This window comes from Electrona antarctica (genome assembly GCF_951216825.1).
Source record: "Electrona antarctica genome assembly, chromosome: 19".
Classification (NCBI taxonomy): Eukaryota; Metazoa; Chordata; class Actinopteri; order Myctophiformes; family Myctophidae; genus Electrona; species Electrona antarctica.
The window spans coordinates 6,939,298-6,958,473 of record NC_136800.1 but is presented as its reverse complement, the minus strand read 5'-3'; the positions used below and the strand labels follow the sequence as shown (position 1 = coordinate 6,958,473).

At 45.6% G+C, this 19,176-nt stretch overlaps 1 protein-coding gene across 1 annotated transcript in view; it reads left to right on the top strand.

The window, feature by feature from the left end:
- LOC306943283 (zinc finger protein 521-like) overlaps positions 1-19,176 on the top strand; it is a 143,318-nt gene that overhangs the window by 121,839 nt on the left and 2,303 nt on the right. The window contains 1 exon segment of the mRNA XM_079529514.1: positions 1,482-1,597. Coding sequence (XP_079385640.1) covers positions 1,482-1,597 — 116 coding nt within the window.

Here is a 19,176-nt window from a genome sequence, read left to right as displayed (position 1 = left end):
TAAATAGTGGAATGGATCCTCATGCTTAATTCAATTTATACTTTGTCGCACGCCATTTTTGCATACCAGAAACTGTTGCAAACTTTGCATGTTTTTTCATATAATCCTAACCGTGTGAGTAAAGTGTTATACTACTGTATCTACCGATGTGTTTCTCTTCGTCCACAATGTTAAACTAATGCCCAGTGTGCCACAGTATTATATAGCTGTTTAGTCCTTTCTGTTTAACAGAGACAGGCGCCACAGAGGAATTAGCAGTCAGCCGGCATAGTTCCACTGCTGGTGATCTAAACTTTCATTTCCCAGATCACAGTGTGGCAGGCATCCATTTTGCCACGGCGGCAGTGAGTCTCACGCGCATACGCCCCAATAATTAATATCAGCACCCTCAGGTGTACCCAAATTGGGACACGTTAATGTGACTGGGGGGCCCCTTGAGGGGCGCAGTCAGTGTGGCGTTGCAGCAGGGACCCTCAAAGTGCTCCCTGCCAACAGACAACCTCACCTTTTGCGTTTTTTTTTCCCCCTGCTCTCCCAATGGCCCCGTGGTGCACACATTAGAAGAGAAGTTATTTTGAGCTGTAAGAAATTCAAATGAAGCCCCCACACGCTAACTTTTCCAGAGCATCCAGACCTTTGAGATTAGACAGCCGTCCTTTAAAGCGCAAGGGTCCGGGGATAACAAACGGCACGTTTGAAGTGCTCCTCGGAGAACACACACACACACACACACACACGCACACACGTACACACGTACACACACGTACACTTAAAACAGACGCCCTCGCATCCCCCTAGCTTTCCAGTAGTGTGGACCTTGGCTTAATTAAATCACAAATGTATGGTATATGTTTTAAGTGCCAGCGTCGAGTTGTGTGTGTTTATGTGATAGTGAATGTAGTCTGAGTCTGCATAAATAAGTAGTGCAACAGCATGAATATTTATATTGTCAATATAATTAGCGACGTAGACTAATGGAGGCCATGTTTTGCACTTGAAGCCATGCCAATTTTTTGTGGTTTGTTTATTTTCTGGCTTGTTGTCCCAGCAGTAGCGCTAAATAAGGAACATCATTATTCCCAAAACATTATGCATTCGCTAGCTGTGTTAGTGCCACGCAATATGACCACTCCAGTGGCACGGCCGATATACAAGTTCTGCTTTTCTTTCCTTTTTTTCCCACAATTATAATGATGTTTTTATTGTTAATAGAAACATTCATTTGTTCCTAATTAAGTCATTTTCCTTGCCATTTGACAAGGCAAACGGCAATTGCAATTAGGGTTTTTGCCTTTATTCCGTTAATACGAGTCGCCAGATCATGGTCTATTTTAATAACCACAACAGCAGGGAGCATTCCACGAGTCCAAGCATAATACGATGATTATTATTCAGACCTATACGGTAACAATCCCCATGTCTCTCTCTCTCTCTCTCTCTTGTGTTTGTGTGGTCTTGTGCGTGTGCGTGTGCGTGAGCAGTGTTTGTCCAGGCCAGCAAGCTCCAGCAACACATCTTCTCTGCCCACGGCCAGGAGGACAAGATCTACGACTGCTCACCGTGCCCGCAGAAGTTCTTTTTCCAGACAGAGCTACAGGTGAGCCTGAGGGGGGTCCGAGGGGGGGGGGGGGGGGGGGGGGGTGACAACAACAGGGTGCAAATAGGTTCCAACAGCGAGTGGGTGACAGCTTGATCACACGTGACCGCTCAACAAACCGCATGCAGCAAACCACACTTTCTTTCACATTTATTTTTTTATATTATTTATAGAGGGATTGACAGGAAATGGGGAGAGAGATCGGGGGGGCGGGGGTGTTGACATGCAGTAAAGGCCGTCGTGATCGGGAGTCGAACCCGCGGCACACTGCCAGACTGGATTACCAGCCAAGGTGCCTGGACCGCTGAGCCACGGCCCAGGCCAATAAACCACACTTTTGACAGTGCCCTCCTCCTCCTATCAATCCCGTTTGGGACGGGAGACTCGCAGAAGGAATTATTTCAGTCCAGTTTTTCCAAAACTCATTTGTGATGTTGCAGATATGATATGATTTGATTTGATTTGCTTATTAGACCAGCGGAGCACTAAAATATCTGGAATTAGGGGATTAGCGGGATGCTCGTTTTTGAAGAGATAATTACATGCGGACGGTGGTGCGGAGGCAAAAGAAAAAAAAACACACAGTTGAGTCAATATGGCTGCATCTCGTTCTCTAATCACAGAGGAGGCCTCATGGCTAAATGTGAGCTCTGTCCCTCCGGGAGGGAGGCCATATCTGCCCTTCAACAAAGTTACTAGTTGGACTTATGAACTCGCAATGTTAGAGAGATAATCCATTTTCCAGCAATCTCTTTCTCCGGTCCTTGGAGAGCCTGGGAAAAAAATGAAACAGACCTTATTATATTATTTCAGACTGGTGATGTTTTCAAGCAGCACTGTTGTGTTTGGGGGATTCTCTCTACCTTACACATGGCTTTTCTCATATACGGGGTCCTTTTGTGTTGCCTTGTAACTGTGGGACATTAAAATGTGAGTGGTATAAGCACCTTGTGCAATCCAATCACTGAAATTATTAATGTTTGTGTGCGCCGAGCGAAGCCAGTGACTGACCATTATACGACTCTGAAACTTGGATTCGCAACACCACTGATGGAAAGTGCCTAAGTACATTTACTCAAGTACTTATAAGCACAACTTTGCGGTACATGGACTTTGAGTTTTTCCATTTTCTTATACTTTAAACTCCTATTCGGCTGCATCTCAGAGGCAAATGTTGCACTTTTTACTCCACTATAATTCTTTAAAAACGTACTAGTTACTTTGCAGATTCTGATTTAGATTATAATCGCAAAGCATGCTTTAACCACTTTAACTCCGATACTTTATACTCACACTATTCGAAAATAGCTGATCTACAAGCTCACAACGTGTCGCGATGAGGCGTGTTGTGAGCTTGTAGATCAGCTGTTTTTGGTCTGACAAGAGTACTTATACTTTGGTACTGTAACTACATCTTGAGTTGATGCCAATACTTTTGTACTTTTACTCAGGTGAAATTTACATACAGGGAATCGTGAACTTTACCGTGTAACAAAGTATGTTTTTATATTGTGGTATTGCCGCTTTTAGTTTTGACATCCCGAGTACTTCTTCCAACACCACTGAGCAACACTGTGTATTATTAGCACCTAGGCGGAGAGGGAGCGTCCAGGGCTTTAGCTGCCCATTGATCGGCGAGAGATTTTCATATTGAGATTCAGCTTGTAAACACACCAGCAGCATCTGCCTGCCAGGAGGAAGGTGAATGTGATCATTATCCACTGGTCATTTGAGCATCACTACCATGAATAAAACAAGTCCTGAACCACCAACGAACATACATACAGCTCCACCATGGAGAAAGCTATTAGCAAGCCATGTTTATCCTCCAAACTGCCAACATTGAGTCTCGATCTCGTTCATGCCAAGGCCTTCTGTTTATCACATTTTCATCTCTCCTTGGTACGAGTGTTCTCTGTACAGCCAGCGTTGTTACAGATACCTGTAAACAATCTCAAATAACCTGGGGATGTTTTCCTACTTTTTTGCTTTTTGTCTGTCTGACATTTTTTGGGAGAATGAAGTGATCTCTCCAACCTCCCCGAGGTGCTGTTTCATGCATGATTATTTTGTTTTACACTTCTCTGTGAAGAGACAAGAGCAGAACATGAAAGACCTATGGCACTTTGTTGTGAAACAGGGTGTTATGAAAGGAGAGCAGGCTCCAGCTTGGGGGATAAGAAGATGATCATTATGCTTAACCTGTGCCATGCTCTAAAGGCAGTCCCGCGTGAAACTAACACACACGCTCACTCTACAGTCAGTCGCACACGTAGGTCCAACCACACACATTCAGATGTTTGCAAATATTATACTCTACATTCCAAGTAGAAAAGGGGTGCTGTTCCGAGAGCACAATATTCTACCAGGCTGGGTTGCCTAAAACCCAGAGCTGTGTAAAGTCGTGGGTTGCAGCTGTCAGGATCCGAGGAGGAAGCTGCGGGGGAGAATAGCGTTTCTACGACAGACTCTTTCCATTTCTCGTGCCCTCTGTGGGCAGAAGTGGAAGAGCTTTTGGAGGTGCACTCTATCGAGGCCCCTCGACATTATGATTCTAATTTGGGATTGATAGTACAATGCGTTTTGATTTTGTTTTTGTCCTTCTTTGTGAAAATAGGCCCCTTCGGCCAACTTTGGAAGCCAAGTAAGTAAGTCAGAGAGGCTTATTGTCGGTATCAGCCAGGGTGCGGGAGTCTATCCCCGTTTCAATGCGCTAGACCAGGGGTTCTCAACCCGTGGGTCGCGACCCCTCGGGGGGTCGCCAAATTATTTTAGACGGTCCCCAAATTATTTAAAAAAAAAAAAGATTTATTTTTTTTATTTATTTTTTCACGATTTTTCAAAAATAACAGACCTACAAGCTCGTAGCGCGCCACTCGGTGGCGCGCTATGAGCTTGTAGATCTGCTATTTTTAAATAGCTAAATTATAACAATGCTTAAAACACCAAAAGGGGTTCCCGCCCAAAATGGTTTAAGGTTATTGTAGCAGTCAATTTATATTGGGGGTCGGGCGGGGGCGGGGCGGGGGTCCCGAGACGTTGCCAAAGCATTTTCGGGGATCCCCGGCCAAAAACGTTGAGAACCCCTGCGCTAGACCTCTGGGAGATGGATTGCAACGCCTACCATCAGCTCCCAGTACTTTCCGCACGACATCAAGCCATGCTCCTCATATGCTGAGTTGGTGGTTCCCGGGTCCAAACCCATGACCTTGCGGTGAGCTACTGAGCTACCCAGACACTTTGGAAGCCAATTATAGCCAATTGAAATGGAATATGAAAAATCAGTATGATGCATGTTTATCAGATGACGGGGATGTGGAACATGATGCGACCGTGCTCCTGTCACTTCCAGCACTCATTAAGATCAGATGACTCCAGGGATGGACTGATTCTGGAGGAGTAGTACAATACAAAAATACAAAATAGCCTAATAACATTTTGATTGTACAACCTACTGTTCAAGAGTGATATGCCAAAATGTAAAGTGCGCTGGTATTGCACCACCATGAGGCAAATTTGAAAAAATAATTAGTTTCCTCCTCCTTGGCCTACTGGCAACGCACACTAAAAGTTGATGTTGATGTTGATTGGTCAAACACTTTCTAAGAACAGTGGCCAAAAAAACAGGCCTTCCAGCGTGGCAGAGTTAATGAACTCCATATTGTAATTGTACAGATGTTAGTTGATTAGTTAGATGTTAGCTACAGTATGTGTTTGTTTGTTTTTATTTCATAACCCTGTATTCCCTAAGAGGGATTTATTGGTGAACCTAAAATAGACAATCTACAAGCCAAGCTACACATGCTCTGTGCGTTAATACGGCACTCAACCAAGTATGAATCAGGCTGAACCTGAATTGTCTACGAATGCTTCACCTGTACTGTACATCTACAGTGAAATGCTTCACCTGTACTGTACATTTACAGTTAAAGAGTTCGTGACAATCATCCCATGAAGCCCAGGTTGGATGGATCATGGGGGGGGTAAGACGATCATTATGCTCAACCTGTGCCATGCTCTAGTCTGAAGGCAGTCCCGGGTGAAACGAACACACGCGCTTACTCTATATAGTTGGGATCGAGTCCTCCTGTTTAATTTGTTTTTATCTCTCATTTATTTATAATGTTTTTTCGTGTATAGCTGTTTGTTTGCGCTCGCTTGTCTTTCCAGCGCATCACACTTCAAAATGTCTCGCTGACACACCGCCGTTTGGCAGTCTGTCTGAAGTGGAGCTGTCTTCCAGGAGAGTGCATGCCCCACCCTCCCCCCACCCTCTCTCTATAGCAGCTCTTGTTTGGAGTTTGGAGTTTCTTCTCCCCATTTCTCCCTGACACTCACACATGGCTACCTGGGTTCCTCATCTCTCACAGTAGTCAGAGGGGTCAAAGGGCCAGTACAAGCTGGGGAGAAGGAACCGGCGGAGGGAGGGGGAGGGGGGGGGGAGAGAGAGAGAGAGAGGGGGGGGGGGGGGGGGGGGGGGGGGGAGGAGAGAGAGAGAGAGAGAGGAAGCAGGAACAATATTTTATTAATTTGCCGCTGAGATCCTGAAACAGACCAAAGGCTGTGACAGGTATCCAGCGCACCCCTTCACACCCCATCCTCCCATCGCTACCACCCCCCCACCACCACCCCCACTCCCTCCCCTCCCCTCCCCACCCACATGAACTCTACCCTGTGAGGGGCTAGCCAATTTTCGCCGGCCTGTCGAAATGGATGATGGGAGAGCATCCGTCTAATCAGCCCTCCTAGGACCCCCTGCCCGGCTGCCCCCCTCGGACCAGCCTAGATTGACTGACTCCTGGGCCGGTGTGTGTGCCCCAGAATCTGGAGTCCAAAGGAGAATAGAAAAATAGTCTCTCTCGCCCCCTTTTTTTCTATCTCCGTCTTTCTCTCTTTCTTTCTCTCTCTCTCTCTCTCTCTCTCTCTCTCTCTCCTCTCTCTCTCTCTCTCCGCCTTCCCTGCATTTCCTTCTTTCGTTCACAGACAGACAAACTAAGCACTGAGATGCGTAGACCACCACTCCATTCAAGCTCTCCAGAGAACAACCCCCTCCTCCCACACACACACACACACACACACACACACACACACACACACACACACACACACACACACACACACACACACACACACACACACACACACACACACACAGCTCCCCCTCCCTCCCTGTGCCTTCCCCTCTCTCACCCCATTAAAAGATGGAGTACAGTCTAGATATTTCATGAGGTGCTGATGGTCAGGGCAAACAGTTCAGTGTTTGTGCTAACAGGGCTAGCTGTGCGCTGCTCCTCCTGACCCCGCCTCCCACAGCCCACCCTCCAAGCAGCCAGCTAGGAGATGGAGCTTCACACTATCCTCCCGCCCAAATAAGATGCACTGTGCTCTCATTTTAAAAACAGCCTCTGTCTCTCTCTATCTCCGCTCCCCTGTGTGTGTGTGTGTGTGTGTGTGTGTGTGTGTGTGTGTGTGTGTGTGTGTGTGTGTGTGTGTGTGTGTGTGTGTGTGTGTGTGTGTGTGTGTGTGTGTGTGTGTGTGTGTGTGTGTGTGTGTGTGTGTGTGTGTGTGTGTGTGTGTGTGTGTGTGTGAGAAAACAAAACGGAGAAAAAAAACGTCCTGGGTTTCTGCACTCTACGATGTGAAACTTGTTCATAAAGTTTGGTTCGTTTTGTTTTTATTGTTTGTTTTGTTTTTGTATTTTTTTTTGTTTTGTTTTTTTGCATTGACTTCTGAGACGGTAGCTTTTTGTACCATGGGAGAAACGGAGCCACTGACGATGTTACTACAGGCTGGATTAATTATCCAGATTCATTAACTGATGGTTGCGCACAGTATTAGCCACGGCTTAAATCTGACATTTATGTGTCTGCAGTTCATTTATGAGGATCGAGGCACATAAGTCCAGCTCATCATTCCTCTGCGAGAGAGATACTCGTATACCCGTGGCGTGCGATTGGAGGATTCTCTCCCAATGACTCCAGTTTCCTCCTAAGACAAAGACAATGCCACTGAATTTGTACAACAGTGCAGATGACATTTTGAGCATGAGATTCCCTTGTTGCTTTTGAGCTGAGCTGAATGAGTGTCTTTTTCTTTTTCCCTTTTTTCTCAAATTCCATCCACCGCTTTCATTATCATTCCTTGGTTTCTATATCAGTGGTTTTCAAACTATTTCATGTCAAGGACCCCCAGAATGATACAGCATATATTTGGCCGCCGACCCGTGTCTCAAAATATGCTGTTCCAGGGATCCCCCAGAAGCAAACATTTGAGTTAAAACGTTCACTGTGAAAGAATATATATTCAAAGATCTGTGCCACATTTTCACGATTTTTCAAAAATAGCAGATTAGTTTAGTTTAGTTTAGTTTATTTGATCATCTTCACAGTAACAAAACAGCTTATTCGTTAACACACGGTTACATAACCAAAAAGAACTGGAGGTGATCAAAAGGAATAGGCTGAAGCTGAAAGCTTATAAATGCCTATCCTACGAACATCAAAATAAATTAAAAAAATCCTCATTTTCACAAGCTCATGAGCTTTTCAACCGCTATAAAGTTTAAAATAATGGTTAAAGTGGTTTAAAGCTACTGTATAAGGCGACACAGATGCATCCTCAGGTTGGAAATGGGTTAATTGGGGTGTCTTTTCTAAGGATTCCTTCCTTTTTCAAAGCTCCCCGGTCTTGATGAGTGCCGGACGTGACAGGAGCACGGTCGCCGCATCATGTTCCACGACCCCCCCTGTGCGAACGAAAGTCTCCTCTCCCTGCATGATGGCTATTATTGCCAAGCTGTGGACAATTTGGGTATTTTAATTAAGCGCATTTATCGGCCGCCTTGTCGCGAGGTCGGCGTAAACAATGTGAGGTAAATTTATATTATTTTTAAGATTTTTTTTTTTTTGGCGTTTTTGCCTTTGTTGATAGCTGGGTACTTAATTAGACAGGAAAGGGGGAGAGAGATGGGGGGGAAAGACATGCGGCAAAGGCCGACGGGCTCGGGACTCGAACCCGCGACACGCCGTCAGGCTGAGATTACTGGCCTAGGTGCCTGGACCGCTCAGTAAATATGTGCTATAAAATTCACTAGTGGTTCTCGAACTTTGTGCCACGAGACAAGTCCAGGTGTGCTGTGGGATTTTATACCCTTTACACATCAGTCCTGGCAAAAAATGGGAAAGCATTTAAAAACATTATATATTTTTTTCTAAAACGGCAGCTTCAGAAGTTCACAATGCGTCACATGACAACACGCAAACTTGTAGATCAGCTGCTTTCATTATTTCTTAATTTGTTATAACTCGTTTATTTTTATTTTGTTTTTATATTGAAAACCTTTTCACAATTTTTTCCCAAAACCGCTCAAATATCCAGTCTACAACACCACAGCCTGTCACATTGTGAGCTTGTAGAGCTGCTGCTAGTATGAATACAGGTGCGTCTTCAGATTTTGACTTGGCCGATTGGTGTGACTTGGGCACAAAGTTTAAAAACACGAGAAGAGACACACCTTTGTATTTTATGAACGGCGTCGGTATCCGACGTAAGGGTATGATTTCATACAATGTAAGCCATGGCCACATTCTACAATACACTCGCGTAAGAAGCTCTTTTTTTTTTTACAATATTTATTGCAATATGCCCCAGCCAATGCTCTTTGCCCCAAACGTGTCACAGGAAGTTAAATCTAGGTTTGTTTGGCCCCGTGTGGCTCTCAACCACCTCACTCTGTGTGAATATCGTGATGTGCGAGTATGACAGCTTCTCATGCTTTTGAAAGTGGCTTTTCCCCCCTTTTAAATGAATCTGTTGTGTGCTTAATCACCCCAGGTGTTCATAATTCTGTCACCCATAAATAGAAAAGCTGCGTTAGAAATATGAAAGAACAATGAAATGAATTAAAAGAACAAACTCTGTGAGGTGCCATCATTAATATTTAAGCTTGTTTATAATGATGTACAGACGTTATACGAACACAGCTTTGCACTGTAAAAGAGGACGTAAACACGCTTTAGATGGCTTGCGATGTAACACAGTTGTGGTGCTCTAGTTTTGCAGGTGGATCAGAATTAGACAGGCTGACAGACCTAATGATCCTAGGAGGATAGCGCGTCATTCGCGCGCGTGCGAAAGCATGTTTGTTTATGTATACTGTATGTGTATGTGCATATGTGTGTATTCACGTTTGTTTATGCATATAGTGTGTGTGCGTGTGTGTGTGCGTGTGCGTGTGCGTGTGCGTGTGCGTGTGCGTGTGCTGTACTGTATGTATTAGTCTTTGTCTCTGTCTCTCCCAGGGTCTGATGTGTGCATGCAAACACATTGTCTGGAGGGAGACATGACAAAAACTCCCAGAAGCCTTTGAGTTCTTTCTTCCTCCTCTGTTAACACCACTGGGGAAAGTTAAATCCAAACAAAGAGGCGCTAGTGCTCGCTATGCCACGGTACGATCCATCATTGGATGTCTCCCTCAAACATGTGTTTCTTCTTAATGTTTTATCGCAGACGTATTCTGCAACTTTGATAAATACCCGCCACGACAAACTCTTTCCAGGAAATCCAGGTCCTAGCGGCGTGCCTGTCGTCGACAGCGACCCGGGGTTTCTGTTGACCAATTTTGCTCTTGTTGTTTATAAGTACAGTGCGGAGGCCAGAATGAGAAATTCGCATAATCGTCAACCCTCTCCAATTTCATTTTCAAACACATTTACATAGAGCAATTAAACACTTCAGCTTAAAATATGATGTTAAACGACCAATTGTGGACCATACTTAGATGCTAATATTCGTACTTGCTCTTCCATTCAGTGGGTGAACCTGAACGAGCTCCCTGATTTACACTCAAGTTGCACGACGCATTGATTGTAGATCAGCTGTTATTAGTGCGCGACGCACCCTTGAAAACTGTAAGTATTCAGACGTCTCAGTTCAGTGCGAGTTCTTGAAGAAGACTATCTGGCAGTGAGGGAGGGAGGGAGGGAAAGAGAGAGAGAGAGAGAGAGAGAGGGGGCCCGGCTCCGTAGCGTCACTAGTCAAAGTCTGTCCCCGACTGAAGTGGTTAAATGTGAGAGTAATTGTGTTTTGTTTCTGGGACTGACATGTGGAGCCCCATGGACCCCATCTCCCTCCCAGTGACAGGCAGAGTATCCTCCCCCCTCGCTCTGTCTAATTAGAGGATGTAGCCCAGGGCTCGCGTCCCGCCAAGACCCATCCCCCTCCCAAGATGGCTCCCTTAAGAAACCCCTTAATTGGGTTCTTTAGTCATAGTCTTCATTTTAGTGGGAAAGGCATCTGTGTGCTGTTGCTATCACCTCAGAATGCTGTTTGCATCGTTCTCTCTCTCTCTGTATGTCTCTCTCTCTCTCTCGTCTGGCTTTCCTCTCTCCCTTCTCCATCGCTTTCTCTTGTTCTCTCCCTCACCCCCCCCTCCTCCCTCCCTCCCTCCCTCCCCTCGTGCACTCTCTCCTCACTTAATGAGGCCCCATAATAACACAGCAGTTGTGCAGTTGTTTTGCTACCTCAGTCAAACAGCAGGATCACTGCAGAGTGTGTTTCTAGCACCATCCACTTGTCTACTTAGACAGGGTAATGAGTATCATTTGGAGGCAACAAAGCACCAGCCCACAAAAAGAAAGGGCGTTTCGTTCCGTCGTCTGTATTTACACCCCAGAAGGAAGTAGATCTATCTGTGTAGTTAAGTTGCATGGGTGTCTTATCAAAGCATTCTACGTCGAAGCATCGAAAAGGTTATTGATTTGATACAGTTTCACAACAACAATGTGGCTTGCTAAAAAAAACATACACAGTACTGTTATCGTCAACCCCACCCAAGTCTAGTGCCATTTCTGTACTGTACCGTACCGTACCGTACCGGACCATACCGTACCGTACCGTACCGTATGTCCACGGTTCCCCCGGCGCCCCCTCTTCAAACAAGACATGTCTGTTACCAAGGAAACCATGGCCGGTTGTAGCAAAACAATGTTTGGGGTCAACCCTCCCTACGGCCTGATAAGTGTTGACTGTGGAGAATGCCAGCTGCTGTATTATTTATTTATTTGATTGTGTTTCTTCATTGGCTAAACTGGCCAGCAGTAAGCCTGGCCTGAGGCCAAAGCAGGAAGGACTACTCCCTCAGTGGACTGGTCAACGGCATAGGAATGCACAAAGGGAAGACCGGGTCGATACTGTGCCTGCGTTCGACTCGCCATTACACTGTCAAATCCCTCCGAGTGTTAATTTAAGGATGTGATCCCCAGGTTTCGTGTCCTACCTGGGATTTGAATCCAGGTCCCACCTCATGGGAGACCAAATTTCTCACTGCTCTTAAATGGAAGCCCTGTTTGGCCAGGGGGATAGTGTGCAATATGACCTTCAGGCAGACCTACACTTATTATCAGTTTGCACAGAGACAGAAATGGTCACAAATCAAACGTTTAACTCAAAGTAACGTGAACTGAATTGAGGTATAGACAAATGGCCATTTGGAGGGCATCATTGGTACCATAATGGTAGTGTAGTTGTTCAATTCCTGGTGTGTGTTTTGCATAACGTTATGGGGGCCCACGTCTTCGATTCAGCAGCATCTTGTTTCAGCATCATTCGGCTCTCGTTCCTTGATTAAGCTGACGACTGACCACCACAAGTGTGGTCAGTTCTCTCAACGTCTCTGTTGTTTTATGCATAGTGCCTCTGCCGCGTCCTTTGAAAGCCTACACGGGCTGTGCACGGATGCGCTGTGATTGGCCAGTGCACTTGTGCAAGGAAGCGCTGTGATTGGCCAGTAGCCACTTTGAGTGGCAGTCGGGACAAACGCTCTCGCCAGAACATGATTTACTATTCTCTGCCTATCGGGTCGGCTCAATCGAACTTCACAACGTTCGCCACTGCAAGTCGTTCGCTTCAGCTCGCTCGGTGGTGTCCCGCGTGGCTCAAGTTGGCTTGAGACGGCGGGCCTCCGTCACGGTCTAGTCCATGGAGTTATATACAGAATAAGGTCTAGTCCATGGAGTTATATACAGAATAAGGTCTAGACCATGGAGTTATATACAGAATAAGGTCTAGTCCATGGAGTTATATACAGAATAAGGTCTAGTCCATGGAGTTATATACAGAATAAGGTCTAGTCCATGGAGTTATATACAGAATAAGGTCTAGTCCATGGAGTTATATACAGAATAAGGTCTAGTCCATGGAGTTATATACAGAATAAGGTCTAGTCCATGGAGTTATATACAGAATAAGGTCTAGTCCATGGAGTTATATACAGAATAAGGTCTAGTCCATGGAGTTATATACAGAATAAGGTCTAGTCCATGGAGTTATATACAGAATAAGGTCTAGTCCATGGAGTTATATACAGAATAAGGTCTCGTCCATGGAGTTATATACAGAATAAGGTCTAGTCCATGGAGTTATATACAGAATAAGGTCTAGTCCATGGAGTTATATACAGAATAAGGTCTAGTCCATGGAGTTATATACAGAATAAGGTCTAGTCCATGGAGTTATATACAGAATAAGGTCTAGTCCATGGAGTTATATACAGAATAAGGTCTAGTCCATGGAGTTATATACAGAATAAGGTCTAGTCCATGGAGTTATAGAATAAGGTCTCGTCCATGAAGTTATATACAGAATAAGGTCTAGTCCATGGAGTTATATACAGAATAAGGTCTAGTCCGCAGAAAAAATCCTGGGGTCGTTTTCACGTCTACTCATACTTTTGTGTGAAACCCAGAATGTTTCTTAAGTTGCTTGATTCAATATTTTGATGTTTGATATTCATTTGATCATACACACTCCCCATCCTTTGTACTTGTAAACCCATTCAACTTAAAACTACATGTTATATTCATTGAAAACACATGTTTTCAATGGTTGTTTAATTGTTACTAATATTGTCCTTCTAATGGATGGACAGACCTTTATTTTTCAATTAGTTATTTCATGCATGAACTGATGAACCTTATGGATTTCATGCATGGACTTAAAGTACTCCTTGATGAAACATTACATTACAGAAAATAAATCCATAATTAAATCACTAATTGCATTCATTAGATTAGAAGGACAATATCAGTCACCAGAACCAGGTGTGTGACATTTTCAATGAGTCTAACATGGAGTTTGAAGTTGAATTTCAAATACTTCCGTCATACAGTCTAGACTAGAGAACAGATTCTCTGATCATGAGCAAGCGATAAAGCGCAAGTGAAGCCTCCTTCCCACTTCCGTTTTGTTTTTACTGTCACACAAAATGTATCCTAATATAAATTGAAATCATCTGAGCATATAGAGCTTACTGTTTAGCAGAAATGGAAATATAAATCACACTTGTGTGAAGTGAGTGGCGCTCTTATCATACATCATCATACATCACATTCCGTGCTCAGCCAATCATATGAGCACATTACGTGCTCAAACGGAGAGACAGACACACATACACACAAAGCTGTGCATAGATAGCGCCCCTCAAAATATTGAATATTATTTTCGTGAACGGAAATGGCAGCTTCCTTGCTCGGATTTCGGGAGGTGTAGTTCCAGACTCTATATACTGTAGCATTCGGAGATTGTGGAATAGTTGTCTGGCTACGCAAGAATATGTGCCTGATCAAGTGAATATTGAATCAAGCAAATTAAAAACTGTGTGGGGTTCACACAAACGTAGTAGTAGTAGTTGTGAAAAAAGTGATATCCATCAGTGAACACTCTTCTAGTTATACTGTATGTTTATCTGCAGACACATCAAACCAATTCAACAACTTTAGGCTTCAGGGCTTCAAAAGGAACGAGCAGTCGAACAACTTACTTTTGAAACGTAATATTTTCATGTAATGAGCTCACGCTGTAAAATGGGTCAGTACGGTCTATAGCACTTAGCACTTCACAGCCAAATTAGGGGTGATGTGTACAGTACCTTCTGATCAAGCGCTTTCCACTTCTGAAGCTTAGAAGCTCATTATTATCATTGCAGGTAGACAGGGATGGTGCATTGGGCGTGGGCCAATCATGCATCAGCATGAAGCCATGATTAGGGTTGTCCCGATCGGATCGGGTGATCAGAAATAGGGGCCGATCACGTCATTTTCAAATGATCGGAATCGGATCGGGAGCCAAAGAACGTGATCGGGACATCCCTAGTATCAATATTATATCCATATCATGATATTAGACTCTGTGATTTGGGATTTTGTACTATTGTGATATGGGATAAACGTGTTCTATAAAATATAAATATCGGATCGGGAAAAATCGGTGCTTAAAATCAAATGATCGGAATTGGATCGGGAGCAAAAAAACGTGATCGGGACATCCCTAGCCATGATATAGCTTTGTCATATTCCGTGTCGCTTAACAAAACATCAGCAAATGCATTTCGACTAAGCTTTTACATCTGCTCTTCATGAAGTTGAACATTGCTAAGATTAGATTGAACACAGCGCCGTCAGATGAAAGGCAGTGTGTGTGCGTCTGTGTGTGTGTGTGTGTGTGTGTGTGTGCGTGTGTGTGTGTGTGTGTGTGTGTGCGCGCGCCCACTGGTCCTCCTCTGCGGGGCCTGATGTAAGAGGTGCACCTCCGTTGCCTCACCGGAGACACTGGGTGCTACTGTGCTATCGATGGGATGGCCAGAGGAATGGGAAACGACATGAAGAATGATTAGTTAATAAATCAGCTCCACCGGCCAGGCCAGCTCACGTTTTCCTGCTCTCGCTCCTCTCTCTCTCTCTCCCTCTCTCTGCAGAAGTGTTAAATTCCTAAGACGTGTTGCACCTGTTTGCATGGATAATACACAGGACTGAGGACCCCTGCCGGGCGTTCTCCCCTCCTCTCTCTCGCTATAACCCCTGAGGGTGTTGCAGTAGGGTGATGTAATCACATGAAAGTGGAGGGGTTAACGGTGGCACCGCGCCAGACGAAGAATACGAGAGGAGGAAGAGGCTTCGCTCCGAGCCGATGCAGCCCAGGCGGTACACAGGGGAGAGCCGGGTGCGCATTATTGATCAGAGCAAAATTTAATTTAGTGGGAGAATTGACTGCTATGGTTTACCTGAACACTGCTGGTAACCGGGCACTGCAGTAGGCCTGTCTATGAGGCCAGCAGGTGGTTGTGAAGGGAGGGCGAGGGTATAGAGGAGGAAGATTAAGAGCTGGTTGGAAGGAACGGAAACGGACGATAAGGGGAATGGGCTAAGGTTCAGGGAGGGTAGAGGCTTTAGAGATATGGGGAATAGAGGTTTAAGAAATGGGGGGGGGGGGGGGAGTAAAAAAAAAGGTTAAATGGGAGAGAGCCTAATCCTGCGTTTAAAGGCTTCCCAGAGAATTGTGACACTATCTGTCACATCTTCCTTGCCGGGTGGGCAGACAAGGACAAAGGATGTCAGCTTTGACATAAGCCCTATACACCACAAGTAGCTACCTTCAGCGGCTTTTGAATAGTTTGTATGTCTTTTGGATGTTCTTCCACTTCGTTTTGTGGTTTCTTTGGGGGTTTTTGTGTAGCAGTGTTTTCATCTTGGGAGAATAGTTTTGTTTCCTGTCCTCATTTGACACATGCAGGCTCATACCATAGCCGTGTTTGACGGGTGTGTTCGTCGACGTGCTTTTCTTTTTGCACTGCATCAGCGCTCGCAGGCAGTCCTGGTGCAGTGGTGTATAGCTAAAAGAACTTGATAAGGATAAAGATTGGAAAGTGAATCCACCACACTTCTCTTTGCCTTGCCCTCCCCTGCCTTCCTCCTCTCTCTCTCCCTCCCGTACTGACGTACAGAACAGTTTATAGCTACTCTGCAGAGTTCAGTATCCACAGAGATAAAGGTATCATTTTCTTTCCTTTCTTTTTTTTTTTACCCCCCTCCCCCCCCCTCCCCCCATCTCCTCTGTTTCCCTCCTGTGTGCATGGCTGCCACTGCCACTGAAGTCGTTTAACACCGTCCTTGAGAAAGCCCTCGGTGAGAAAACTCCTGGCATGTTTAAGGGAAAGGTAGAATGCGGTGTGTGTCAGACAGAGCTGGGACGTGCGGAGAGGGGGGGTGGGGGGGTGGTGGGGGGCTGGGGGGCTGGGGGCCGGGGCTTTGGGAAGGGGGGGGGGGAGGGAGCATTCCCCAGAGGGGTTATTTTCCCCTCTAATAGCTGTTACGAGCCCTACATTATATCCAAGGAGCTACGTTCCTTTGGGGTCCACACGCATGCACATACCTAGACACACACACACAGTCACAGTCACACAAAGGCATGCGCTCACACTTGAGCACACATATTCTCTCTCTCTCCCTCTCTCCCTCTCTCTCTCTCTCTCTCTCTCTCTCTTTCTTTCTCCTTCATTCGCACACACACACACACACACACACACACACACACACACACACACACACACACACACAGTCCCAGCCGCTTTGCTCTCTCCGTGTCAATATCCTGCCATTTGAAGTCACGTACTGCAGGGGCTTCTGGGAGCCTCCGAGGAGCCAGGCTGACGGGTAATGGGCCGCATTCATTAATAAGGTTGCCGTGCTCCTGTCCCTCCTCTGCAACGCCACGGATGTCTTCACCGGGGGGGTAGGAGGGGGTGGGGGGGCATTGGGAGAGTATGAGGAGGAGGAGGGGGAGGGGGAGGAGGGGAGATCATCCCGTGGGGAGCTTCCTCCCAGACTCACTTAAAGGAGCTTTATTTCAGCCGAGAGAGAGGGGAGAGAGAGTGGAGCAGAGGGGGCCGTCTCTTTTAAAAAAAAAAAAAAAGGGGGAGAGAGAGAGAGAGAGGCGGGCGGGGGCCCTCGCGAGCCGCGCTAACCCTTACAGGGGTCAAACTCCTGAACCCCCCTCCCCCCGACGTCCATCCACAGCCATCCACCCACCCCACCGCCCCCCCCATCAAACAGCTTATTACCCCACCTGTCGGAAAGTAATCGCCCTAGCTGAAAGGAAAGCTGTCGAGGTGTTTAAATGCTTTATATGGAGGCACCTGAAAGGGTAAAGAGGGAAACAGGGGGTGGTGGTGGAGGGGGGGGGTGGAGGGGAGGGGGGGGGGGGGGTGGTTGCAAAGGGAGCTAATAGACGTCTCCTAGTGCCGCCTGAGGGATTCTGTGCCAATAGGACTGAAGGTGACTGCTTTGGTAAACTTACTGTACCTTCCTGCCGTACAGTACAGTACAGTACAGTACAGGACTGTGTATATCTCACTGACTGAGGTCGCCCTAAATCTGTTTTGGCTGGGTTTGCTTCGGTCCTGTGGTCATGTTTCATTCAAAGTAGTTAAATAATAAGCTGTGTGTGTGCGTGCGCGTGCGTGCGTGCGCGCGCGAGAATGATCGCGATGGAGAGAGGGAGAGGGTGAGTTTGTGTGCCCAGGCGCGCACGCGCGCATACACACGCGCTGATGAATGTGTGACAGGTGTGTCTAGTCCATGCCAGTTTCGAGAGTCCAAGGCCCGTGTTTTAAACAGAGCGCAGCAAGTGGGGCATGTAGTTTGCATTAAAGGGATTAGCAGTCACTTCAAAAGATGACCTGGATTCGGCCCACCAGGGACACCAGTCACACACCCCCTGGTCCACACACTCCCTTTAAAGAACCTGGCACAGCTGCCCCCGCTATAACCACACTCTCACCGATCTCTCTCTGTGTGTGTGTGTGTGTGTGTGTGTGTGTGCGTGTGCGTGTGCGTGTGCGTCCGTGTGTGCGTGCACGTGCATATAATACTGTACTTTTGTAGAGGAGAGTAAGAGACAGTGATTCCATCTAGTTATATACTCCTTTATATACTTTTTTTGTAAAGTCATATACACAGTAAAATGAAATCCTCTGTGCTTAACTTAAAAGTGTGCAAATGTAACCAAATGGACCAGAGAGTCCATATTATGGTTACAAATGTATTACAAATGGATAAGTTACCACCGAGGATTTGACTGTGCAGTACTGTACAGTAGCATTAACATCTTTGCTAAACATACTTTTAGTATTTTTTTATTCTATTTATTTATTTTCTGTAATGACCAAAGATATATTTGCGGAATGAAACGGAATGAGATTATAAGGAAGCCAGACAATAATGTCAGACAATATTGTTGGCTGCTAGGAGCGTCATAGAAAAAGTGAAACAAGAGTCACTTGTCCAACGGACAAGTACATTTTTAATGCACTTGTCCGGAAAGATGTATTAGTTGTCCCGGACAACAGGACGAGCCTTAATGTCAATGTATATTTTTGGACAAATATAGCCAGTTGATTGGGTCATTCATTTACTGTGTGTCCAACTAAAAAACTAAATATTACTATTATAGTCATTATCTTTATACAGTATAAGAGATTGTGTCATTACCACTTTGCCCAGCCATACAGTAACCCCCCCCCACCCCACCCGGTCACGATCAAACTTTTCAGTATTAGACGCATTGTCTCCAAGATTATTGGCCTTCCCACACTTTCAGATATGAATGATAAATATAGCCACCACGCGCTTAGCACTCACAATAGTAAATGACACTGATCATCCCGTTAACTGTCACTTTACCGTAATGCCATCTGCCGACAGAGATACAGCACTTTGAAATGGGAAAATGTTCGTTGGTTTTAGCAG